The 27,247-nt window shown below is 46.2% G+C and overlaps 1 protein-coding gene across 2 annotated transcripts in view; it reads right to left on the bottom strand.

Annotated features, from left to right (window-relative positions):
• Positions 1 to 567: 567 nt before the first annotated feature.
• Positions 568 to 27,247, bottom strand: part of LOC119456613 (cytoplasmic dynein 2 intermediate chain 1) — a 66,971-nt gene continuing 40,291 nt past the window's right edge. For both annotated transcript variants that reach the window (XM_049668787.1, XM_049668786.1), the window contains 11 exons: positions 26,684 to 26,807; positions 22,042 to 22,111; positions 20,907 to 20,950; positions 19,722 to 19,902; positions 17,276 to 17,360; positions 16,313 to 16,382; positions 10,361 to 10,419; positions 9,370 to 9,415; positions 8,207 to 8,381; positions 5,781 to 5,838; positions 568 to 700 (listed from right to left, as the gene is read on the bottom strand). In XM_049668787.1, the coding sequence (XP_049524744.1) occupies positions 596 to 700; positions 5,781 to 5,838; positions 8,207 to 8,381; positions 9,370 to 9,415; positions 10,361 to 10,419; positions 16,313 to 16,382; positions 17,276 to 17,360; positions 19,722 to 19,902; positions 20,907 to 20,950; positions 22,042 to 22,111; positions 26,684 to 26,807 (1,017 nt within the window). In that variant the 3' untranslated portion in view covers positions 568 to 595. The remainder of the gene's footprint in view (positions 701 to 5,780; positions 5,839 to 8,206; positions 8,382 to 9,369; positions 9,416 to 10,360; positions 10,420 to 16,312; positions 16,383 to 17,275; positions 17,361 to 19,721; positions 19,903 to 20,906; positions 20,951 to 22,041; positions 22,112 to 26,683; positions 26,808 to 27,247) is intronic.

The following is a 27,247-nucleotide window of genomic DNA, read 5'->3' as shown; positions in this document are numbered from 1 at the left end:
ATGGCTAGGGTTCCGTGCATTTTTCGAGTCCGTCAACAAAAACTATCATCATCAGCAATGGCTCGAGTGTCGTCGTCTTCTTCCACAGGTGGCTCCGTTGCCGCTCATTTCAGCGTGGAATTTCACTTCTCTTCTGTCGTCGTAATGGGGAGGCCGCGTTTACGGAGGTATGAGCCATTGCTTAAGGGGGTATGAGCCACTCATTACCTGACGGACGCAATAAGAGAGAGGTGATACGCGAATGTGTGTACATATACCTATCGTCACGATGACCACCGATCAGGACAATAAAATGTGTTCGTACCTTTGATCAAAATTCTGTGTCACATCTGTGTCATGTGCTCAACAGCTTCGCTGATCATCCACCTTCACAGAGTGGAACGGCTCATTATTTGTTAATGTATCTTTGCGTAATTGATGATATCTTTGGGCGGGGGCACGATAAAGTGGTGCGTGCTTTACGTCTGTTTCATTTTAACCTAACCACGACGCCTCATTCAACAAACTTTTGTCGAACCCTACACCATATCGGACAGTCTCAACGTATAACAGAATTTGCATCGAAGTTTCAAATATACGTGCGCTTTATTAATATCTACAGGCTCAGTAGCTTCTCTTGTATCTGGTCGCGGTTCAGCTGGCTGTTGTCTGCGGGCCCCATGAGATGCACTTGCGCTACGCCATCGTCCATGGCCAATGCCTGGAAAGACACATAACTATTGAAATGAAGGTTGAAATCGAGTAAAAAAGGCACAATTAAACTACATAACGCGCACACAGTATAAAGCGTAAAGAAAACGCGCCAGATCGTTTGAATCCTTCGAAACAGCGGTAAAGTACCGAGTTCACGGCTGTAACCTGCAAGTGACAATAGGTAGACGTGCATACTTGACCGGGCAAACCAACCTCTTCCTAACGGCACCCAGCGCGTACTGTGCCAAACTTTTATTTTTTTCGATCGTCTTTTTGCTCAAAAAATTGTGCTTTGGGTTGCATTTAAAGCCACATTTCATTCATTTCAATTGTATTTATGCCTGTTATTGCATTGTAGGTACATGCTTGCCCTCTTTTTTTATTTAGTATTATTTCCTTTCAGATAGCAGAGGCTACAAAACTTTTAAAGGGGCACACCGGCATGTTAGGTATGTGGCAAAAACCACAGTGCACTGCGTACTCGTTGGGAATGCCCCGGATCACGCTCTCCTCTCCATATTCTCCCCCACTCTTTCAAACACCCCACCTTCCCTTCCTCGTACTTAGGAGAGCTGAACGCTCCGCCGAAAGAGCAACGCCCGACACTATGGTCCCTGCTGGTGTCCCATATGAAGCACGTTTACGAATCCAGTCAACTAAGAAATCAAAAATCTTGGGTTTTACATGATAAAGCCAAGATCTGATTATTAGGCACGCCGTAGCGGGGGACTCCGGGTAAATTTTGACCACCTGGGGTTCCTTAACGCGACCCCAATACACGAGACACGGGCGTTTTTGCATTTCACCCTATGCGGTCGCCGCGGCCGGGATTCGATCCCACGACCTCGTGCTTAGCAGCGCAACACCAAAGCCGCTAAGCCACCGCGGCGGGTAGTCAACTAGACTCAGCACCACAACCTGGGAATCAGCTGGAATTCAGCAGCGACGACTTGAGCCAGGAGTGGTTTAAATAAGAATAAATGTTTCTCCCTCTCTCTCTCTCTTTTACAGGAGGCTCTAGGACCCATTAGTCACATGACCTTCCCCACTACTGAACACTGCCAGCTGAGCGCCAGTATCGGAATTGCGGGCGCTTTGTTTCTATTCTCAGTTGACGGCTAATTCAGTCAATCAATTTTGACGACACCTACCGTTGCCATCATGGGCGGAGCCACCGACTTGACCTGAGGGAGCCTTCGGCTCCCCCTGGCCAGTTTCTCAGGACCAATAAATGTTCTTGTCACTGTCACCTACCATTGCCGTTCAAACGTTTGCCAGAAGCCGGCTTCTCCACGCATAGGGTCTTACCGTGGTGAAGCCTGCTTTGGAAACCGGGCGCTCATTTGTAATTTCATGTACCGAAGGCCGCTTTCTCGGATTAAAGCACTTCATTTGTTGCTTACGTGCACAGAAAGCGAAGGTTAGGCTCCCTTGTTAAGAACGCCGCCGTAGAAAAAGAAGAAGAAGAAAGTAGAGAAACGTTATTCAAGGGTCCCAATAACCATTCGAGCGAATGGTGGATCTGGCACCGATCCCACGACTATGAAACATTGCAATGACCGCCATCGTCTCAGCTTGGCTGCAATAGTGGCTAGCACTGACTATCGTTCACGGGCGTGTCTAGGTTGGACGCGCATTTTCTTTCAGTTCGTGAGCACAACCTTCCGGCGCCCCTCGAAATGCTTTCTTTATCGGAATGTTGCGTTTGTTTTTTGCAGGGAATTTTTTGTGTTTTCTAGCCGTCACGGCTGCCTTCTTGCAGCGCACTCAGACGATTGGGCGCTCGTCGGATTCATAACGGCAGGCCTTCTATCGTTTCCGGACAAGCGCACGCATCGCAATGACAACAACATTGCGTTAGCCTTTGTGTTTATAACCACGGAGTGTCTATACCTCTTATATTTGGAGTGCCAACTCAAGTCGAGTTGGCACTCCGTGGTTCGAGCACGAAAGCGAACGTGACCTTGTCAGGCTAAATTCTTGCCAATTCAAGCTCCGTGGAGCCCCACATGCTATGTGGAGCTGAAATTCACGTTTTAAATATTTTTTTTTTAATTATTGGGTTTTACTTTCCAAAGCCACGATCTGATTATGAGGCACGCCGTAGTGGGGGACTCCGGAATAATTTGTACCAGCTGGGGATCTTTAACGTGCACCTAAATCTAAGTATACGGGTGTTTTCGCATTTCGCCCCCATCGAAATGCGGCCGCCGCGGCCGGGATTCGATCCCGCGACCTCGTGCCCAACACCATAGCCACTAAGCAACCACGGCGGGTGAAATTCACTGTTGCCCCTAGCAACAGTTAATTTCACTGCTGCTAGGGGCACACACCTGTGCCCCCTCTCTCACGCTGTCGCCGACGATACCCCGAGCTCTCGGTAAGCCTTGGGCCTATCGCGCCGTTTACAGCTGCAGATAACGAGCTGGCACACATAGATACGAGGTAGGTAGTGGCCCGGCGCGCGCGCCCCACGTACAGGTCCCCCCTACAAGTTCTATAGCATAGGGGGGGGGGGGGGGGGGGGGCAATGTTCCCTTAGTCCTGTGGGTGGGCCGACCATCATTTCCCTTTTTCTCGCTCCAAGATCGTCCTCTTTTTTTTTTTTTTTTTTTTTTCGATTCGGCGGGCCCGGCTGAAGCCGGGATTGGGCTTTTGAAATACTTGATGCGAGGAGATGCCGCGACGTGCAGGGCGCGGCTTTTCGCTCGTTCTTTTGCTTTAATTTTTATTTTCTCAAAGGGAGAGGGCGGAAGTGGAAAAGCCGAGGTGGTGGCTACTGCCTTCATATTCAACGTACACCTCCGGATCCCTTGGCTGAAACCCAATCCACGTGATCAACGCCGGGCTTCGCGATGTCGACACGGTCCGAGTGGCCAACGACTCCCGTTCGTTCTCGCGCCGTAGTTGCATTGTTTCTGCCCTGTTCGCACGGTGGCACGCAGATTTAGCACTAACAGCTAGCGGAGGGAACAAGGGGAGAGAGTACGCTTTAAAGGGGCGCGGAAGGAAGGAGGTGAGCGTTGGAAGGCAACAGTGGAGAAAGCTAAGCGTGGCGCAGGTAAGTTCGTAACCGTAATATATCCATGGAGGCCTGCTAAATGTATTGTCAAATATGCGAGTCCGCGCTGCTGTCTGTCATCCACCGTGACTCAAACGTTATTAGGCTGGCCCGTAGTGCTCACAAAGTGAACTGAAACAGGATCATTCTAAGTGCAGTTAGAACTACAGCCCCGAGATAAAACGACTGTGCTACTGCGCGAGGAGCAGACCAAATAAAAACGAGCCGAACCAGTTCTGCCACATTGTTTAATTTGGCTCAGCGCTGTGCTGCAGTGTGTTTTTTCTTTTATTTTCTAAGTGTCCCTTCCGTGCATTTCTCATGAAATTCCAAAACCCATGGAAATAATTGTGAACGTTCTGTACTCCTTATCAGCCTTGTAGTTAGGTAAGTGTGGTCGATGAAACTGGCCAGAATTCTCTCCGTGGTGTTACAGTAGTAGGTATGAAACAATGACGCAACGTTTCATCCAGCTTGAGGTGTTTTAACATCTTATGATGTCATACAAGCAAACCCACATTGCAGCACTCATCGACTCCTATCGTTGCCACAAACTTCCTTACCTTAAAGCAACGCCTGATGTGTTACACTCGGACGACGGCTTGGACATTCAGTTGTTTGGACAATAACAATGAAGTTCATGTCTCTTTCTATCTCTATCGTCTGCTAGCGCCGGTCAGCATAGAATGAAGGAATAGAATAAGGAATGCGCAACGAAGGGTCTCATCATCATCATCATCATCATCATCATCGTCGTCGTCGTCGTAATCATCATCATCCCAATGTATGTCCAGCAGGACGAAGGCCTCTTCCAGCGATCTCCAATTGCCCATGTCATGAACCAACTGACCCTATCCCAGTGCCAGCAAATTTCTCAATTTCATTACGTGCCCCTAAATTCTCCGCCGTCCTCGACAGTGCTTCCCTTCTCTTTGGCACCCATTTTGTCATTTTAACAGACCACCACTTATCTGCTCTATGCATCACCTGACCGGCTTGACTGATTTTCCGGTTAGTTACAACAAGAATATCGGCTACCGCTGTTTGATCCCTAATTCAGATCGCCTGTCTTCCTGCCTCTTAACATTACACCTATATATATTTTTTTCTTAATCGCTCGTTGCGCGATATTTTAATCCTTCATATTTCTGCCCCATATATCAGTGCCAGTAGAATGCAATGATTGCACACTTTTCAGAGGTATAATGATACACTGCCAGTCAGGACTTGGTAGTGCCTGCCAAGGAAAGTCTAACGTCGAGCCTTACCATGACAATATGCAAATGGGGGCGTGGTAAAAACGAGGTGGGGGGGGGATGCAGGGTAGTGCATATATCTCGAAACATTTTCGGAGTCTTAAATATTACACAAATGATCGAAGTGAACATATCCATTAGTGTATGCAAAAAAGAAAAGAAAATGACTTTTTTTTCTTTATTTCATATTCAGCAAAAGCTCAGTAGACGCCAGCGATGTACCTGCACGATAGACCCCGATAGGAACTGAGATAATTTACAGGCCAATAGAACTTATCAATGTCAGTGTCGCAAAAACATTATTTTCTATTATTCGTTCATTTTGTGAATTCCTTGCCTGTGCGGCAAAATGATTCACCATAACGATTGTAACTAAAAGTTAAAATTGATCATTGCATGTTCAACCTGCTTGTTTAGTTATGGTTGCTACGGTGAATATTTGGTGAATTTCATATTATTAATTTTATATTACACTGTTCGACTGCAAGTACGCTTTTGCGCTGATCTGCGAAATGCTCGAGTGTACAGTTTAAATGACTGTTGTATGCTGCCAACGTGAGAGTTTTCACGACCCAGTCAAGCTGATTCAAGTGCTTCAAGCAGCTGTTAGCCTGAAGACCATCGAGGTTTTGCTGGAGAAATAAAGTGCGAACTTGATTACACGCACGCTCCTAAATACCAGTCCAAATTCCGCAGGGCCCGCACCTGACAGGTGATAGGTGTCAACTAGTACAGCGTGAAACATGTAATTACAGTCTATATAGCCTTACCAAGCAACTCTCGAACGTCCTCGACGTCAATGCGCTGTCCGCATCCATTGCCAACACCCTGAAAAGAAAACGAATTGGCTTATGTTACGCTGCGCCGGTAAAAAATCATCCATTGCCAACACCCTGAAAAGAAAACGAATTGGCTTATGTTACGCTGCGTCGGTAAAAATACTAAGAAAAAGACCTTGAAATTCCGCTTGCTAAACTAAGGGTAAACTTAACATCCCTACTACTTAAATAGTACTAACTTTCGGTGCTTCAGTACGGGGTTTTAGACACAGGGACGTGTTTGATACCTGTTTGTGGTTTAATTCAATCAACAAAACGAATAGGATTTTAAATTCCTACTTTTATGAACTCTATTAGTGATATTTATGTGTTAAATCCTAGCATCACTATTATAAATTGTTCTGTTTAGGAAAATTGCTCATCTGTTTCGATTGCTCAATTGCACACTACCTTTAGTTTCTTGAAATATTATGTAAAGGTTCAGGTGCCCTATTCTTGGGCAATCCCCCACGGTGGGTGTGAGCCATATTATAAGATCATCATCATCATCATCGTCGTCGTCGTCGTCGTCGTCGTCATGATATGCTGCGCCAACAGCTAGTGGTGCAGCCACCCAGATCGCCCAGCATTGCTTGTTTGTTTGTCTTTTCGGCTTTGAGAAGACGCGAAGGGTCGACGAGTCCCTTTCACCGTGATTCCCATTCTACGATTGTTGTAGAGCTGTGCAGTAGAGGGGACTGCGCAGAGCCAACACCTGGTTACACCGATTACTGCTCATACCATAGAAAGTGGAGAGCCAGCTGCACACAACTGTGCAACTGTGCAGCTGGTCGTGTAGCATGCTTTGGGTGCACATTAAAGAACCCCGAGCGGTCAACGCTAAGCCGGAACCCTCCACTACCACGTTTCTCAGAACCCATTCGGCAGTTTCGAGACAATAAACCCCACAATTTATTTTATTTGGCGACAATGTTCAAGAAATTTGGGATATACATGTATAGGCGCGTCTTGCACCGAGCGATAACATGACGTGCAGCGCTAATCGGATGAAAAACGGTCACCGGCAAAACAATGTACATGTGACACAATTGTATCGGATCTTCTGCGCAACGCACAGCTTCGATGTCGTATCTTCCAGAGGTGAATGAATGAATGAAAAACTTTATTTCATGAGCTTTTCAGCGCATGCGCCGGATGGAAGTGGTTCCCACTTAAGGGGAATTCAGAGGTGAAATGTAGGAGCAGATTTCGGTTAAGGCTACTCTCGAGAAGTTGGCACGCGCCCGCGTATATACAGGGTTGTCCCAGCTATCATGCACCGAGATTTAAAAATATGCAAATGTCACGTAGCAGACAGAACCAAGGTAGTGTTGTTTGCCGTCACTTGGAGATAGTCAGATTTTTTTTTTGCATTCCGCCTACGTACATAATTAGCCTTCATTAATCAACTTCTCAAATATTATAATTAGATGAAAAGTGTCAATGATAAAATTGTCGAGCAACATGAAAAACTTCCGACACATCTTTCTGTTGCTCTATGCGCACTACATAAAAGTGTTTTTCCAAGCGCGAAAGAAGCCCGCTAATACGTACACGCAATGTGTTTCGAACGGCCAGTCGCGCGGCAGTTTTGCGTGTATTCACGGGCTTCTCTCATGCTCGGAAAAATACGCTTTTATGTAGCACGTATTGAGCAACAGAAAGCTGTATCGGGAGTTTTTCATGCTGCTCGACAATTTTATCATTGGTCCTTTTCATCTACTTATAATACTTGAGAAGTTGATTAATTAAGTCTAATTATGTAACTCGGCGGAATGCAAAGAATAATCTGAGTATCTCCAAGCGACGGCAAACAACATTACCTTGGTTCTGTCCAGCTGCGTGGCATTTGCATATTTTTAAATCTCGGTGAATGATAGTTGGGACATCGCGGCATATGCAAGTCGAAAGCGCTGACGCCGTTCAGTTCTGTAAATGCTGTTTGGAAGACAGAGAGTTGAACTAAAGGAACTTAATGGGAACAACGCAGACGGAAGCTTCGGACCGATGTCAACGTATCAATATGTCGCAACACTCGACCATCAAAAGACTCGCACGTTCGTCATGCTGTGTACGTATACTATAAGCCCGAAATTTACGACAGAGGGCGTTACTATACTTGTTTCTCTTCGATCAACGTCCTTTGCAGCAAAGCTGGCCATCAACAGGGCAAGCGAGGTCGAGGCCGGTTTCGAGAACTACCGCGCAGTTTCTCAACACAATACACGGAACGACTACGCGGGACGGTAGTGTGGTTGCGAACTCCGAGTCGGCCCATGAACCCTAGTGGTTCGTCCTGTCCTGGGTCCACACACTGCGGTACAACTATGTCAACGTGTAGTAGTAATGCAACTGGTGTTTCGGCAGAACAAACGCACCTCGAAGACGGAAACCTGGCGACCCCTGTGGGGCCATCGCGGCTCGTCGACAAGTCCCAGGTGGCCACCTCTCCGGCCGCCGTGGTGACGTAGAACTGCGTTGGAGTGCAGGGGCTCCAGAGGAGCGCTCCAAGCTCCGTCCGCTCCAGCGGGCCCCACTCCCACACAGCCAGCTCTGCCGTCAAGGGGTAACAGTAAAAAAGAAACAAGAAAATAAAAATAGATAGATAGATAGATAGATAGATAGATAGATAGATAGATAGATAGATAGATAGATAGATAGATAGATAGATAGATAGATAGATAGATAGATAGATAGATAGATAGATAGATAGATAGATAGATAGATAGATAGATAGATAGATAGATAGATAGATAGATAGATAGATAGATAGATAGATAGATAGATATCAAAACGGTGAGGACGTACTGGCACAGATTTAAATATACCCCACAGAACAGGGATCGCTGATGGACTTCAGCTTGCGCAGGAGTGAAGCACAGTAAACCAACGTTACAAAGAAGCCATCCGGACGGGGCGTGAATTTCGTTATAAGCAATATTTCGTTAAACGCAGGCATGCCCTAAAAGAGCTATGATATAACGCGAGAAATGCATTAATTTCAACAAAGTGACAGTTCGTAAAACGCTAAAACAACGTCGCGCTCTACAGTGTCGACATGATATGTTAGACATTATGTTGGATCCCGCAAGCAGCTGTCCCGTGTATTGGTTATCTTCACGTGACGCAGCCATAGAAGCTGCCGCCATCCTCGACCTGCAGAGCTATTTTCTTATATCGAAACTGTTATGAAAAAAGAAAGCTAAGGAGTCACCGTATCTGGCCCGCACAACAGCGGTCTGGTGCCGATTTCCCGCTTCGCACTTTGAACTATATTTTAAACTAAGCGATGTCCGGCGCCACTATACTTCAAATAATCCGTTCTAAAACGCATGTACTGCAATTAGAGCCACGAAAAACTTCTAATAAATCGATTTGGTTATAAAGAGGTTGTACAGTAAATTTGGCTTAAGCCTTCCTTCAGTAACGAAAATGCAACGTATTCGCAAGTCACGTGTCCACCATCCCGGACTTACATGTTACGTTGCTTGGCAATAGCGATATAATTTCACTAAATATTTCCTTTACATTGTGAACTCACCGTACTCGAGGAAGTGCAATCTCAGAGCGCCATTCCTGCTCGCCACCTGCGGTAGAATGTGTTGCATCTTCAAGAAGCGCAGTAGCCGACTTGCCAGGACACATGTTTATTGTACCGTACAATAAAACTACAAAAAGCAATACACTTGCGTTGGCGCTTTATACAGCGATACATACAAATTTAGCAGTGACGTCACACACACATACACACACACACCTGAGCAACAAGGAACGACCCGTGTGTCTTATGGGTGAGCCCGGTTGAGTAGAACGTTTGTGTGCCTGATTTCGAGTGAACCCGGCTGTGTATAATTTTGGTGAGTCCGAGCGGTCCGTAAGCAAAGTTTCGAGCGCTGTAGACTAGGCAGTTTGTTTCTCCATGAGCTCGGACTTGGGTTTCGCTTTTATCAAATGTTTCCTCTTCGTTTAAAGTTGCTGAGGATATTGAGGTTGGTGAGGAATCCTGAGACAATCCGGAGAATAATAGGGGTGAGAATCCTAAGAGTTGTTAGAATGTTTTTTGTAGAAAACGCATGTGATGACAAATGTGGTATTAAAGGGCAGCAATACCCTAATATGAAATATGCCTTTCTTTGAAAAATTCGGCAGAACCCTAGCAATGTCTGAAAACGGTAATGCGTTCAGCAGTCAATGAATATAGCGACACAGCGCGTTCCCACCTTTACGGTGGCAATACAAGTAATGTATATATGGCGTGTACTACAGCGGGACACCTCGTTCGCGCTTCCCAAAGAACAGTCGGTTCCATCTAGTGGCGCTGCCGCGAAGCCTCCGCGTGGCCTCCGAAATGCATGTCGCGCGCGTGCCTTCGGTGGGAGAGTAAAGCGATATGGCATGATGGGGGGGTTAGGAGATTGCATGGAGTGGCTGGATGCGCTGTGCTTACGGATATGAAACTGTGAATGAAGATATGAATGAAGATTTGCATGACGAGAAAGAGAGACGGAGAAAAGAAAAGGGTGTATGCTCACCAGAAAGAACGACGGGTGATGAGGAGACAATGCGATATAGCACTCCTGAGCAGACCAAGCTGAAAACGGAAGCAGGAAGAGAGATCAGAGCGGCGGACGAACAAAGGCCGGGCATATATCACCACTCCTGCGTGCGTCAATAGCCGTGATGCAGGTTACCGACCACATCGAAAGGAAATGACGCAATGATTAATGTTGCAACGGACTAACTTTTCAACTTGCATACCTTTATAGATACTCAAAAACTCGCGATGAATGTGACACTATAGGGTGTCAGCATTTCTCGACGCCGATGACATGTTTGTATACCATCTGTGCTCTCGATTTTGCTCGCATGTGCTCTAATTTTCTCGCTGTCTTCTTTACTTCTAAAATATTTCTCATATCTAACTTTGTTAATTACCGGCTAAATCTAATTGAGAGTCTTTCTATTCGTCTCGATTTGGCCTTCATATGAAACTTTTTAATCTTAATTGCACTAATGAAAGTTCAACGCATTTAGACCCCATCGCTATGGGTCTAAATATATCCAAACAGAAGGTCACTGACCTCACCGACTACCACGTTCCATGCATCCCAAGCAATAAGACGAAGAACACGTCCAGACCATGGATTAACAGTTTCCTTGTTCGCCCTACTAACAAGCGGCACCGGTCGTTTTCTAAATACTGCGAAAATAAGACACCGCAGGTTATCTTCGTAAGCTACTCGAATTAACGTTGTTGTTAATAAGCGAGAGTCGTGTCAACGCAAACAAAAAAATAAATAATATGCTGTCCTAGCTCCGACAGAACCAAATGAGCGCAGCGCGATCTTGCCGACCACTTGGCTTCGTGGTTTTTGCAGACAAATGCAGTGCGCGTCTCTGGAAACCTCCTAATCATAAGGTATGCTTATCTAACTCTCCGAATGCGCGTCGGTACCGTGACATCACGATGAAGCGATCGCGCCTCTATAGTGTTCGTATAATTGATATCGCAATAACAGCAGTTGGGCTTTCGCGCATGCAACAAGAAGTGCATCGAAGTGCAACAGACGAAGCGGGAGTAGCGAAGCAAGCAGACGACAGGCAGACGGGAAGGCGAAGAGTACAGACTTGGGCTTGCTGGAGAATCGTTAGCGTTCCAGTTACTTCTTGTGCTTCAATGCATAAAACGACGTTTTGTTAAGAAAGTAACTGAAACGCCAATGCATTTCTCCGCAAAGTTAGGGGATTAATATCTCGAAACTGGTGCCATTCTGAGAATTTGTTCCAAGTGGATCCGCCTTGCGAACTCCACGGCTAGAATCTGTAAATTGCAATACGGGCCATAAGGTAATTAGCTGAAAGCTTAATTAGTAATTTATGTTAATTAGTTAATTATGCATTTCAATTTTTTGTGCAAGTAATGTCCGTTTCTTCGAGTAGACTAACTCGGAGATAGAACGGGGCTATCTACCACAGGAACCCTTTAAAAAATTTTTAAAGTATTTGGTGAAACACCCTGTATACACGAGAAAAATTAGGAAATAGCAAAGAAAAAAAAAGACACACAAGAAAAGCAAAACAAAAGCAAGCAACTAAGCGTCTTCCCTTAGTCCTATCTGTTTGTGCTGTTTGTTCAATACGTCGACGTTCAACCAACAAGCTCGAATCACGGACGCTATAACGTAAAATGATTCCAAACTATTTTGATTCCAATTTCTGCAATCAGCCTCTACGATTGGTCAAAACATTTTCGGGCCACTCCCAACTTCGCCTGTCTGTCACGCGACGTCACGAAAACCGTGATAGCTCTCCATCTGATATAACGTACACACACTGATTATGCATGATTAAACCGCGGAAAAGAAAAATAATCATTCCTGATTCGACGCCTTTTCACCATTAGCCCTCTGCTAATGGTCCAATGTTTTCTGGCTACGCCCACTTCGCCTGTCTGTCACGCGACCTCACAAAACCGCGAGAACTCACCACGCCAAAATGACGTGTACGCGAAAAAAATGCATTATTGTGCCGAACAAAACTGAAAAATTTTCTGAATAGCCACAGACTGTCCCGTTCCGAAAGGAATAGAAGATGGCTGCCCGCCGATTGCTCAGGCCCTCGCTACTCGCACCTGCCGGTGAGCATGTATTTATTTGCGCATGATAAACCTTTTTGCGTGGCAGTAAAACGTTATCGAGCCCTTTCGGCACTTATACGACATCACTCTGCCAACTCTTCCTTGCTGAGGATTCGTTTTAGCGGCATTCTTATCCTTCCGTTGCACGCCGCCGCGATTTTCGACCAGCCACCGCAAGCTAAGTAAGGCGAAGCGGACCAATCGGAGAAGCCGGCACCACCCTCTTTATGCGGTTATCTATTTTCACTGTGCTGGCTCGGCCTCATCGAAACCCTCTCCACTAGAGCGTGCTCCTCGCCTCTTGTCAGCCAATTAGATAAGAAAAACCGCTGAGTGTAGGCAATGTTATTGGTTTTGAAAGCAAACAAAGGTGGCCTCCTATAAACGAGGATAGTGATTGGGTTGTTCAGACAACGCTGCGGGTCACCGCCCGATGCTTTCGTCGGTGGCTGCGTAAATTTGATGTCAGGAGTTTGGAATAAAAAAATTTGGAATCATTTTACGTTATAGCGCCCCAGTACTCTCGTACCTGAGATCGTGCTTAGTTTCCAAAGCTGCATAGTCGCCCGTTTAATAGCTCGGCGTGATGTCTTATGACTAAGTCGCGAGGGCGTGTCGCTGACTGAAACGGCTATGGTTATATGGAAGGTACATTAAATATATAAAGTTTGCTGTCCTCGTAACGCTGCCGTTAATAAAATTACTACTAGAAAAAAAAAAAAGAATGAGGCTTTACTATTCGAAACACACCAGGAGATAATAAAAACCAGTTTTTTTTTTGCTTTCTTAAAATATTTATAAGACGAAAATCTCACGTCACTGTCTTTAAGTTTTTTAAAGGACCATCAGAATGCCGAGATAGAAATGGTTCGGCTTCTGTTGAAGGTAGCTTGAAGTAAAACGAAGTAAAACGTATGGTTAGAAGTAAAACGTAATAAAAAGTATTGTCCCCCCTTGCTACCTATAGTGGTATTTATTGTTTAGTCACATAGTAAAACTACATGAGACAAACTAAGCCCGAACTTAGCACCGCTATCTAAATATGCGAAAGCATACTTAGTTTGTGATGTCTCGACAGGTGTGCGCATGTCCGTCACGGGCGACTTTACGCACTCTAATTTGTCAAAGTGGCGACTTGCGATGTGACGCGCTCGTGTACAAGCAGTGTACCTCGAGTTTTATTGCGATAGCAATTATATGGACACTCCAAGCGCATTTCTGCCGTCGCCGTCGCCGTGACGTTCCGTAAAAAGTCCAAATACGATAACATCGTCGCCGCGCGCCGTACGCTGTATGTGCGAGTGAAAGCTTGCGAGGGTCACCTGACGATCGCGGGACAATCTCGCGCGCGCGAGGGAGAAAGGCGGGCCGGAGACAAGCGGGGGGGGGGGGGGGGGGGGAGGTGTGGCGGGACGTTTTACACCCGCGGCCGCCGTATCTTGACAGCGATCTGTGACGTGCAGAAAGTGCGCGCCCGCGCGGTCCTCATCTTCAAAGCGATCTGCGATGTCGACACAGTGCAACTAGTGCCGGTAGCGTCGTATGCGCTGTGTTTTCACCGCTTATAGTTCGCGCTGAAGCGAGCGACAGCATGTGGGTCAGTTCGCTCGCAGCTCCTGCCGCGCTTCATGACCGCAGCGTTTTGACAGCGAGTTTCCGCGGTTATCGAGCGAGATGTGTTCATGTTTACCTGTGCGCGCGTGACACCGTGCTTGTTAATTTAGTTAGTAAGCGAATGTTTGCAAGTTAATACGGTCGAGAAAACTAATACCCTTACTTCGTATAGCTGTCTAGAAATTTGCTATCGCAATCGATGTTTCGCTTTTCGAGGGAAACTGAGACTTTTTTTTTTATTGGTACCTCGAAAGTGGGTGAAGCCGGCCTGTAGTGCTATATGAAAGAAATTCATGACTCGGATGGTGGTACTGAAACTGTCTTCCAGCAGAGCTACCCAATGCCCTATCCATTAGGCGACGATCGCATGCATGCTTCTCCCGTACCGCAGTCGCTCTTTGAAACGTCTGGCACGTGCAACTAGACTTGCGCGTCTGTTTACCGCGTTTATCATCATCCCCGAGAACGACCTACAGGGGCGCTGCGAGCGCCGCTCACGTGACATCAGGACATGGACTAGCTCCTGTCGTCTGCTACAGTTCGGGCAAAGGTTACTAGACTAGCTAGTAACGCTGGTTCAGGCGGTGTCCTGACGTATCGCGCAGTGTTTTTGCTTGTTCGCTCTCGTTCCCTATACTCGTAAACTTATGACAATCCTCTCAAATATATTTATACGATGTCATATTTTGTCAAAATTTATTCAAAGAGCTTATTTCCAAGACAAAAATATAACACTCAAAGGCAACGTTACAGTGCCGCCCGACCGAACTCAGTCCCGCGTGGTGTTCTTTAAGCGCGGTTCTACACTCTGCAGCGGTTGCTCACTCTAATATTAACTGCATAAACGCAAAAGCATAAAATAGGAAATTCAGTTAAGCGACGTACCATACTCGCCGTTGTGCAACAAGAATGTAACAAACGCTGGATATATTTGACTTCTACAACATTTACCTTGATTTTAACCCTATAGTGCGCTTACGTGATTTCATAACCTTTTAGGTGCACCCTTGTCTCCTTTGCGAATGTCATGCACGTAACTTTCGCTCGTACATTTAATTTCTTGTTGCATAAGTGCGCTCGTGACCATTTTCTTTCCTGCCCTGGCCCGATTTGCTTAACTATTTAATGTCAATTTTAGTACAATAAGTCAACTCTTTATTTTCATATCTGCTATTGCTACCTGTCCATATAGGTAAGCTACTCGCAGCCACGTCTCTCTCTTCCCATTTGCAGCTAATCCATAAATGCTCCTTACATGTCTATTTATCCTTTGCCACTTCATACCTCGCCACATTAGCCCGCCTACGCCTCCATATTCCCTTGACTCATTTTGTTACACCTTCCCCACACAAAATTGTTCATAACAGGCACACCCTTTTCCCCCTGTACAGAAGCTCGATCACATCATCTGGGCATGCCCGAAAGCTACACCCATCAACACTCACCGCACTAACACTACACACATAATAACTACGGCCGAGCAGTGGGAGACTTTGCTGCTCAGCTTGGACCCAGAAGAGCAGCTCTGGGCCGTCCGGATGGCCGAAGACGCCGCCAGAAAGCAAGGGCTGGCCGCCGTCTGAGGAAGGGGAGGCCTGGGGGTTAGTCTCCCAACCGCCGCCACCTCCAGACCCCATCATGGACACAATAAAGTTTTATCTCTCTCTCGAAAGTTTGTTCGTTGGTCTACAAAAAATACATAATTTGAATAAACAGCGCAAAAAGCAAGTGCCAGAATTAGACGACGACAAACACTGGCGCTGTCGCTGACGAATATCAGCGGCAGTGTTCGCCGTCTTGTAATTATTGCAAGCGTTTTTTTTTTCGTGTTTTCTTTTTCGTTTTTTTTTTCTTTTGAACAGTTTGCTCTCAATATGAAATCACACCACCTAGCTCAGCTCTCAGTCATGATACAATGAATACTGCCATCGTCGCCTTGCTGCTGTCCATTCACAAAATGCTCGCTTTAAACAGGCATGTTGTCCACCTAATTACAGTTTCCAGAACCACCAATGCTGGATAGAGAGAAGAAAAAAACAAACAGATCCCACGCGGTGTGGGAATCGACGTTATGCCTTATTAACGTTACACGAAGCATTTTTGCAGGCAGCTGGTACCAGCTACTTGCAAAGTGTTTCTCATAACGTGGATTCCCCACGGTGCATGGAATCTGCATATATATTTTCTTTCTGTGGACTTATACTCCCTCACCCAATCCGAGTTATATACGTACGCTTTTTCTTTGAACTGAACACCTTAGGTGACGTTCTCGCGTTGTAAAGGTCCAAGTGAACGACCACTCCCTGCGCGGAAAAAAAGAGTGAATAAGACAGAATCGATATAAAAAAAAATTATTGGGTTTTACGTGCCAAAACCAGGATCTGATTATGAGGCACGCCGTAGGGGGGGGGGGGGGGGGGGACTCCGGTAATTTGGACTACCTGGTGTTCTTTAACGTGCACCTAAATCTAAGTACACGGGTGTTTTCGCATTTCGCCCCCATCGAAATGCGGCCGCCGTGGCCGGGATTCGATCCCGCGACCTCGTGCTCAGCAGCCCAACACCATAGCCACTGAGCAACCACGGCGAGTAGAATCAATATAAATGACAATAGAAAGTGACAATATAAATGTATTGCGATATTTTAATAAAGCACGTGCCTCCCTCCCGGACAAAAATTACTGTCTCGCCACTGGCTACGAGGGTGCTATTTTACGTGACTATCCGCCAATAGGTTTGTTGCGTTCGTTAGAGGGCGAATACTTCGCTTTAATCGGATTCATTATAACCGGGTTATATTCATCGCCATCTAACCGCATGTTTTCTTTCTTAAGAAAGTAATCCAGCGCTACTTTTCAAGACGAGGACAACGAAATACATGACAGGACGGGCGCCCGTCCTGTATTTCTGTGTTCTCGTCTTAAAAAGTAGCGCTGGATTACTTTCTTAAGAAAGAATACATAATGCATTACCAACTAGCCCCACAACGTGCTTTGTTAAGCGAACCATCTAACCTTGCTCGTAAGGGCGGCGGTTTGTATACAACCAGTCCAGCCCAACCTTTATTTCTTTTTCTTTTTCTTTTCTATCCCTTTAACTGCGCGCATCTCCTCGTGCACCGGCGTGCATGTTGCCCTTCAGCGAAAGCCTCACGTGGCCCGAAGGTCACGCAGCAAAGTTTGATCGACGGACTCACAATGTCCGTGGTAACCAGAACGCGCGTGGCGCCGAGCCGAGCCGCTCCGAAGGTCCTCAGCCCGTTGCGTGCTTCCTCGTACGACCTGCGTGACAAGCAGCGACCATCGATTCTTTGCTGCAGAGCGAGAGAGACATCGTTACGATCTGGTAAACGCATACACAAGACACAGACCCGACTGCAGCACGTCATGCGTGCACGGCGCGAGCTCTTTTGATTCACCGCCAGGCGACGCAATTGAGCTGGAAGTGGTAGGGAGCCTACGTTGCATGCAGGCTCCCTAGGAAGTGGCTCTCGGCTTAATTTCGCCGGGTTATATACATAACGTCAGCGACGCGGAGCGTTACGGAAGCGGGTCTTTCTCTATACACGACGTTCGCGAACGACCCGAAGGCGCAGTCCGTGAGGTGCTAGCGACGGCCTCGAAACGTGCTATGGCCAGCGAGAGCAAAATGACCGCGATGCATTATAAGAGTGTATATATGTTATATAGAGAGCGCAGCAGCTCTGCATGCGTGCCCGAGCGAGCGCGCGTCGAATCGCGCAATTTGCCTACGCGTCATTGCGCTCGGTATAACGACCTCGCGGATTGCAGTACGCGGTGTGTGCAACGAACGTGACTTCCTTCGAAGTCGCGAGCCGCGGCGAATGAACGAAAGGTGATCTCGCTTAAAACGAGGCGACGCGAGGTGCACGAGACGCGGATTTCCGCCGCACCGTCCACGCGTTGCTGAGAAAGTCTTTTCAAAGTTCTTCTCCAGGTGCGAGAAGGTAAACAGGTTAAACCTTGAATGCCAGTTGTCGTTCTTTGTTTTTCAATTTATTTCGTGCAAGTACAAACTTTTGTGAATGCAACACAACGTATACATGAAAGAAGACCCGAAGTGGTGTACCTCTCGTGAATGAATGTATAAGCATAAATGTACAAGAAAGCAGTATGAAGTAGGTAAAAAAATAGATAGGACATTTAAACACAAATTTAGGCATTACAACACTTGTTTTTAATACAGTCGAACCGAGATATATCGAACCCACATATAACGAATTCTTGTGTATATGGTACAGCTGTAAAATCCCCTTGAAAATTTCTGTATAAAATTTTTATTTCATACATCGAATTATATATACCTATATATCGAACTTTTTTGTGATCCCCTTCAGATTCGATATATCCGGCTTCGACTGTATATACAACTTTTTTTTTACCGCCTGAGGGACACGGTAGAATTTCACCGCGCGAAGTCAATTACTGGAGGAAAGGGGACATTTAATTGCATGATAAGTCACAGTACTAAACTAGCTAGCTAAATTCAATTAATTATTCATTTAGCTAACATGTAAATAAAAAATTGAAGCCGGTGAGTTCGAAAGGCAGATTAAACTTGGAACGAATCTTGTAATTGGCATCATTTTTGACACAACCACGCTTTCAAACTGGCAGAAAAATGCACTGTTGGTTCACTTACTTATTTTGAATATGACGCCTACTTTAAGCACTGAACACCCGCCGTGGTTGCTCAGTGGCTATGGTGTTGGGCTGCTGAGCACGAGGTCGCGGGATCGAATCCCGGCCACGGCGGCCGCATTTCGATGGGGACGAAATGCGAAAACACCCTTGTACTTAGATTTAGGTGCACGTTAAAGAACCCCAGGTGGTCCAAATTTCCGGAGTCCCCCACTAAGGCATGCCTCATAATCAGGTCGTGGTTTTGGCACGTAAATCCCCATAATTTAATTTTTACTTATTAAGGCCCAGGATCAGAACTCTCAAATCCTGGCAGTCCAGGGGGCCCGCGAGAGGGCCGTCAGGTTTGACCTGATGGTCCCCGAGTGGGCCTAACCAGGTGACGTCGAGTTTACTCGCGTCTATCGTGGACCGAATAAAGTTCACTCACTCACTTAAGCACTGAACGAACGATAACATCAATGCACTTATTTGCCTATTCTGAGAACTAATGTCTGGAAACTGGTTTCAGCCTTAGGATTCCATTTAAGTGGATACGTCTTACGAACTCATCGGCTCGAATTCGTAAATTGCAATATGTTGGCTAAAGTGATGTTTGAGAACAACTAGTGAAGTTTGGATACCGATCCCAACTGCCAAACTAGATGTTCTCGCAGCCGATCGCGCCGATGGAATCAGGCGAATCACTTTCGAACACTCTGTTTCGAGTATCAGAAACCGCAGCAGCACTCGCGAGCGCTCGAAAAAAAAAAGACGCTGTAATGCGAGTATTCACTTTGATCGATTCTATTCCTATTTTATCATCCACCGCTGACGAACGGTCGATGCTGGTGATGCGGAGCGCCACTTCGACCACCGATGAAGCGCGAAAAGGAAAACAATTGGAATAGCATCGTTGCGTTGTTACACCGACAACGCCCACCCACCCATTAAAAAGAAACGCCACATTGTCATCATCATGGCGGTGGAGTGTATACTCACGGCGGCAGGAAGTTCGGCACCCGGAACACCGCGGCGCGCACGAGCCTAAGCACGGCCCCAGGTGCAAGACCCAGGTCCGAGAGGGATCCCTCTGGCTCGCTCTTGACAGCAGCCACCGCCCACGACACCAGCGTGCCTTCTTCGTCAAGGCTCCAGACGTTGTAGCCGCCTTCGGATGGGCCTGCGTGAGGGGATGCTTCTGTCTATTTCATTTTTGTTTTTGTTTTTTTGTGAGAGCTCCCGCCCCCGACGTTTCGGTGGAAAACAACACCACGTGGATTTATTATTGCGATCGCAATTATAGGAAAACTTTCGTCGTCGTTACTGCCATGCGATAACGACGACGAACCATGATCAAACCACTCACCTGGTCCCCTTAGCGTGCGATACCATGATCAAATGCGCGCTAAGGGGAGCAGGTGAGTGCCCGTCTCCTCAGCTAGCCCACGAGGCTAAGCGCATACGCCGCCCTTACATAATTTCACCACAGTCTCCATCCTGGGCCACAAGATGGCGTTACGCGCTTATTCGCAGGAAAGGAAAGTGACGTGTGCAGTCACGTCGTCCCGAAATAGAGTCAGCATCTCAAAAGCTGGAAACATGCCTGAACCGTTGCTGTTGGCAAGCGCGAAGAGACCCATACGTCAACACAGTGTTGATCACAAACGCCGAGATATATATTGGTCCAAGTTTTAGAAAAAAGTCAGTTTCGCCCGGAAGGCGAAGCATTGACTGCGATAGCAAATTATTGGACAGCTATACGAAGTAAGGTTATTCGTTTTATCAGCTGATTTAACTGATGTAAACATTCGCTCACTAACTCATTTACCAAGCACGTTGTCACGCACGCACAGGCAGACACCAAACTCGTCCCACTCGATCACCGCGGACACTCGCTGTTAGAACGCTGGCGTGATGAAGAGCGACAGAAGTGGCGAGCGAATTGCCCTTCGTACTGCCTCTCTCTTCAACGCGAACTAGGCGTGCGAGAACACAGCACACCCAGCGCAGATTGTCCCCAAGATTGTCTCAGCCGCTGTAGCTGGAGTAGAAGAGGAGATGCACATTAACCTGCACTTGGACTTTATATGGAACATCACGGCGACGGTGACGCCGACGACATAAATTCGCCTGGAGTGTCCATACAATTGCTATCGCAATAAAACGTAAGTTTAGGGCACTTACTTTGCGTAGCCCGGTGCTGTTTCACAAAGTCGGAACTTCCGGCCCTGAAAGCAATAAAAAATAAATAAAAAATAAAAATAAAATAAAATAACTAAATAAATAAATAACTAAACAAATAAATAAGAAGACAAAGCAGCACGAAACATATTCGCATTGTGCGCTAACTATTTAACATAGAAGTGTTACTGGAATTGCACCAAGTACTGTAGTGGCGACCCACAGCTGGTCGAAACAAATATTTCATTTCCCGGATACCACATATATTATTCGTTTAACGCAAGGTTGTGAAAGCACGGCCAATGAAAATAGGCAGGCCACGGCCTTCTAGTTCAAATCTACTCATTGAATAAACAGCAAGCACGCCCTACTGCGACTGACACCCCTTAGAATTGAGGTCACCGGGTTTTTCTTTCTAATCACTGTTTCTGTTATGACCATTATGAGCACAATCACCATGACAGAGAAGGGGAGTAGCCGGTGCTACATACGGGCACAGCAACTTCACCTTAAATACAGTCAACTAAAAATGATCTTCTTTATTAAAAACTGATCACAAAAGAACAAGTGTCGCATAACATTTTAATTCGAACAATTCAATCACCACATTGAAATGAACTGAATTGAAGAGAAATGGGGAATGACGACAGCAAAAATGCGCACAGAAAAATGTGACAATGTACAATCGCGAGCAAAAGTTTGGAGACCACAGCATCAGCAAAAAATTTTAATATATTCAAGCGCAGCTGCACGGCCTCGAATTGGCCTAATACGTTTTATTGGTCAAACACGTGCACATAGGTGTGGGCTCTTGATTTCAGCCGGAATGCCCAGGCTGCGAAGCAAAAAACAAAAATCGTGGCACCTTTGGTCCTCAAACTTTTGCTTGCGACTCTACACTGCAAACTAATTTACACCCTTAAGGTTGCACAACGGTGTATTTCAGCTTACAGTGTATGGGTGTGTGACTCAAAACATTGTTGATAAGCCTAATATGGCGTAAATGCAACGAAACACGCGCTTGCGTTTAAACAAGGGCTCGTCTTTTCATCATCAACATGCGACTCGATTCGATCGCGATATCACTTGGTCCACCACGCAAGGCGCGCAAGGAGCCAAGCACCGCTTTTATACGAACATTTCGCCTTGTGCCCAGCAGCAGATATCCACGATTTTGGCAAAGTGGCAGTCCTTGTCGAAGAGGGATGCTGAAAAAAAGAAATGAAAGGATGCAGTTCTCGTGACTTGAATCGGCGCAGCTAGTAAGCAAGGTGAATAAAGAGCCACTTTCAATGGTGGTAGCCGTTAGCATACAGTAGCCGAACTTGTCCTGAACAAGTTTGAGCATGAACACGCTGCGGAGGGCACGCGCGACGGCCTTCACGTTCCGGAGTGTTTCGGAACAATTTTAGCGAATGTTTGCGGGAGCGTTCGAACTGCTCAGAGCTGTACTATTGCATTTCGACACAACAAAAGAACGGTTGCTTATGCGTTAGAGTTATCACGTCGCTAATAGCACAGCAACATCATTCAATAAAAACTGCAGCACGTAGGCCAAGATACAAGGGACTTTCCGTGGACGCCCGTATAAATTTAAGCAAGATTTTCCGTAGATGTGGAAGTTTGGGCGAGTTGGTAACAACGGTTCATTTCGATGCTGTTCAGATTCACATTTCTATGCTGTTCACATGTAGCTTTTTCCCAGAACCTCGTGCTTTGGCAAATGACGAGTTAACCTTTACACAGTATAAGCGTACACGGGTACGTATTTATAGATCGCATTTGAGTGCTTACAATTTTCTATTCAAGTTCCTCTACGGAGTCGTTGTGTCAGCGTTCTGTCATTCATGTCCCTTTGTTCGTTTTTATTTCTCCTAGTCAAGTGCTTCATTTCTATAGCTAAGCTTTCGCAATATTATATTATTTATTATTAAATGAAGAAAATAGTACTCCGGCCGTCAGGCTTCTAACGGTTTCTGAGCTATAGCAAACAAAAACAACAACAACGGTATCAAAATGAAGTAAACGTGCACAGCTATGTGTGCATGTTCTTTTTTTTTTTTTTCATCTCGAACAGCACAAGAAGTAGAACCGGGCGGTAGACCCATAGTAATCGCGTGTACCCGTGTATAAGCTATATTTGCTATTTTGTTTCAAGGACCGCCACGATGGTGGCACTGAAGTGTCTTTCCCATTCACGTCATTCAGTGCCAAACGCGACAAGATAATCCGACGCTAAGCTGCGTGTGCCCCGGCAATCTATCGTATAAGACGCCGCCGGTCGACCCGGCACTTATTTAAATCCCAAGGAAGCCGGAACTTTGCGAATTCAGCAGTGGCACTCGGTTCTCGAGCCTGTACGATAAACTGGTTTCCCGTCAGAAGGCGGGGGATAATTCCCTGCACAAGCAAGCGGACACGTGCTATTGTCTGGAGGACTTGCTGCGCGGCGAAGAAACGCAAACAAACCCTCGAGCACGCTCGCCAAGAAGAAGCAGGGCATTCCACTGTTTTCCACAGCCGAACTTCCATGTTTGCGTAACGCGGGCTGTAAATGTTTGCCTTTCGAGCTAATCTCTGTACAAACGCGTATATTTTTTTTTAAAGCACGCAAAAAGCAATACACTTGTTTTCTTTGTAATGGTCGATATTTTTTCTCGTTGTTTTTGGTACATCTGTACAAACAAAAGTACAGGTTGTTTGCTTCGTTGGATAACTGTTGACGAACGCGAAAACTGGACAGGTGCTTATTCAGTGTTTCGAAAGCAGTTTCCTGCCTGCTCCAATAACAGTTTGAAGCGAATTTACCGTATATTTGTCCCCATTTCTGTACACTATACAAAATTCAAATGTATACCCAGCATATTCCTGCAAATGCATGAGGGGTTCGAACATCAAAATTGCTATAAAAATTTGACAGAACACCGAAGTGATGGCAAGGTGTGGAGTTGCGCTTGAATTCCTCGGACCGGTGTTCTAATTGACGTTCTAACTATACGCAGACGGCGACGTGTTGGCGCGATGCACATCAGCGCAGCTCATGCGGCTCAGAAGGAACAGCGCCCGGCCAGGCATCTCAAAACGCTGGCGTGACGAGGATCACCGCAAGGGGCGCTGCCGGCGTCGCAACCCCGAGGGTGCACCAGATGAGAACGACGCGAAATCGTTAGCCTTCTGTAACGTTAGCTTGACGTTCAAGGAATATATTCCGCTCAGACTAGCGCATACACGTGTACTCGGGGACAACCTACCTCGGCAGAGAAGTGAAGGCTAGAGGGGGCAGAGCTTCTTCACAATCGTCTTACTCCGCCAAGTAGCGCGGCAGCTAGAAGCTGCATTCGGTGCCAGTTTCCATTTTCTTAACACGCTGTGTACGCCCGTTGCCCGTCTTCACAACCTCCAATATAGCCCTGGATGTTTAACAAAATTTTACGAAATATTGATTTTACCGTTGAAAATGCCCTATCTAGATCTCATATGTTTGTGAGAACTACGTTCTCACCAAAGGCTTTTTAACAAGATAAGTCTACAAACGCGCCCCTCAGCTCGGTTGTACGTGAGCCTGTACCCTGTTTATTGTACAGAGCAGGTGCTCAGAAAGTGTTGTGGGATCCGATAAATAAAAAATAAATAAATGTAAGGAATTCTTTTTCAAAGAGCACAATAGTTACAGTATATCATGTAGGGCTTCTCATAACATTGTTAACATAATAAATCCAGTAGAATTTACTTGAGCTAGGGAAATGTGAAAATTATTAATGAAATTAAGGAACTCTTCCTTGGCGCGTAAGCAGAATCTGCAGCTTCGGTCCCATAGCTTTCCCTGCACTGCCAAGACAAGTTGTCCCCGACTATAGCAACTCAGCAGGAACGCTAGTGCGCTTATAGGCATGCGTGCACACAGGGCTCATGCCCCACAGGAGAAATCAATCACCGAATTCATTGAGCGTAGCGTTGACGGTGCGTCGTTTCCGCAGCGACGCGCAATCCGTGACTTTTTAAGCGAAACTTTATAGGCTCACAAGTGTCGCCGGTGGTGGTGGTGTCACACTGAAAAGCGGGCCGATCCTGGCGATTGTGCAGAAAGGGTCCAAGCTCAATGGCACATACCAGGGACAAAAAAGAGGGAGAGAGAGAGAGAAAGAAAGAGAGAGATATAGAAAGACAGAGAAAGATAGATGAAGAGAAAGAGAGAAAGAAAGAGAGCGAGAGAGAAAGAAAGAAAGAAAGAAAATCCCGAAGGTCACTTACACACACGACAAGCTTCGCTTACCCCCATTTTCTCGACATGGGGAGGACTGGTGATTTTTTTTTTTATTTTAGAGTTATTAAATGACCGCGAAAAAAGAAGGAAAGGAAATTTTCACCGACGATTACGACACTCCCAAATGCGAAATTTGAGCGCAGCTCTATACGTGTTTTCATGAATCACGATATATTTGCTAGCGCGGACAATCTGTCTCGTGCGGCACGTTGCAAACGGAGCGAAGTGTGGCGCGACCGCCTCGCTAATCTGCAGATTGCGACAGGCCAGAGCGTGGGTGACGGGCGCGATTCACAGCCGCCGCCGTCGACAGACCTCCCAGACGACGCGCGCTACTCTAGCACCATCTCGTAGCCAATGTCGCCATACTACGATTTTCTTCTCACCCTTTCGGTCACCGTGCTTTCGGTACACCCTCCTCCTCCGCTTTCCTCCTCGCGTCTTTCATTCCCTGCTTGCGCTCCGCGTTTGCTTTCATCTTTACTCGGATACGCCCACGTGACGCTCGCCGCACGAACGGACGCCTATGAGCCGCGCTCTAAAAGTGTACGTGTGGTCTGGGCTTTAGATTAGGCTCTCAAATCTACCGCACGCGTGTCGCGCATGCACCGACGATAGCAGGAATGCACGACAACGGTCGCATAAATGCGCCTCTAGCGTCCTTATAATTGCTATCGCAATAATAAATGATAGTGTCACGCCATTCCAGCGCAATTCCATAAGGCCATCACTGATGTCTTTCTCTATGCTTTGATGATCATCGGCTAATGTGGGTATATAGTGCGCGCCTGGGAAAGGTTGTGTATTTCAAGGCTTTGCGCAGCTTCCGTCGCTCAGCGCCAGAACCCCGCTAACAGGAGCCAAATGTACGCTGACACTGCTAACTTTCGCTATCTTGAAAGGGCACCGTGCTTGCTCTGATTTGTCTGCAAATCTCGCCTGCAGACCTAATTAGCATTAGGGGTAATCTTGTCATAAAAATCATGCAATAAAATTCTTTAACTCATGCTTCATATCCTTTAAGCTAACATTGCAATGTAGGATAAGTACAGACTGAAACTGTATTGTCTAAATGTTTGCTACCATTGTATACAGAAAGAATGCACCTTCTTGTACACAGGGCGTTTCAGCGAAAACACTTTCAAATTTTTTTAAAGGTTGCCTGTGGCAGATAGCACAATTCTGGTTAATCAGCTGGTCTACTTGAAGAGGCGGACATTACTTGCACAAAAAATTGCAATGCATAATCGACGAATGAACAAAAATTCACTAATTAAGTTTTTAACTAATTATCTGATGGCCCATAAACAATTTACAAATTGTAGCCGTGGAGTTCGCAAGGCGGCTCCACTTAGAACGAATTCTCGAGATGACACCAGTTTCGAGATATTAATTTCCGAACTTTGCGGAGCAATGCATTGGCGTTCCAGTTACTTGCTTAACAAAACGTCGCTTTATGCATTGAAGCACAAAAGTAACTGGAACATCAATGGAGCGTCGAAAAAAATAACGTCACCTGTAGAGTACACCGGCATCTTCATGCTGTACTCTTGGCATTCTGGGCAGCCTTCGTTGACCACAACGTTTTTTGAAAGGCAGAACTTGTCCCTCAGGTCCCACAACTCGACCGAACCGTCCAGCTGTAAAGCGAACCAGTCATGCAGATAGGCTTTCGTGTTTTTTTGTAGCTCGACGGTTACGCACAAGCACGGGTCGAATACATTACAGCAGTACAAATGAAATTTGCACAATGGACGTCTCGACTCATATTCTCGTTTCACCACTTTTTATAGTTGGTTTATACGTATTACGGTGAAAAAAAAAATATGTTGCTTTCGCTCCCAAAGCACTGACAGCGATAGCAAGATATAGCGTCGCGCTTGAACGGCGTTGCACCGAAGCAAGGGAAATGCAGTTGCTGAAATGCATGCTGATTATATAACAGTCTTCGAGTGTATGGTACACTCGAGGAATTTCGCGCCCGCTGGCACCTAGCTTCATTAGAAAGTGTACCTGTCCTCCTTGAACAAACTTAATTGCGAGTGACGTTCTTTCCTGTTCGGTCCTTGCTTCATAAGAT

The sequence above is a fragment of the Dermacentor silvarum genome, chromosome 6, assembly GCF_013339745.2.
Source record: "Dermacentor silvarum isolate Dsil-2018 chromosome 6, BIME_Dsil_1.4, whole genome shotgun sequence".
Classification (NCBI taxonomy): domain Eukaryota; kingdom Metazoa; phylum Arthropoda; class Arachnida; order Ixodida; family Ixodidae; genus Dermacentor; species Dermacentor silvarum.
The sequence above is the reverse complement of the archived record's forward strand: the minus strand, read 5'-3'. Positions and strand labels throughout refer to the sequence as shown.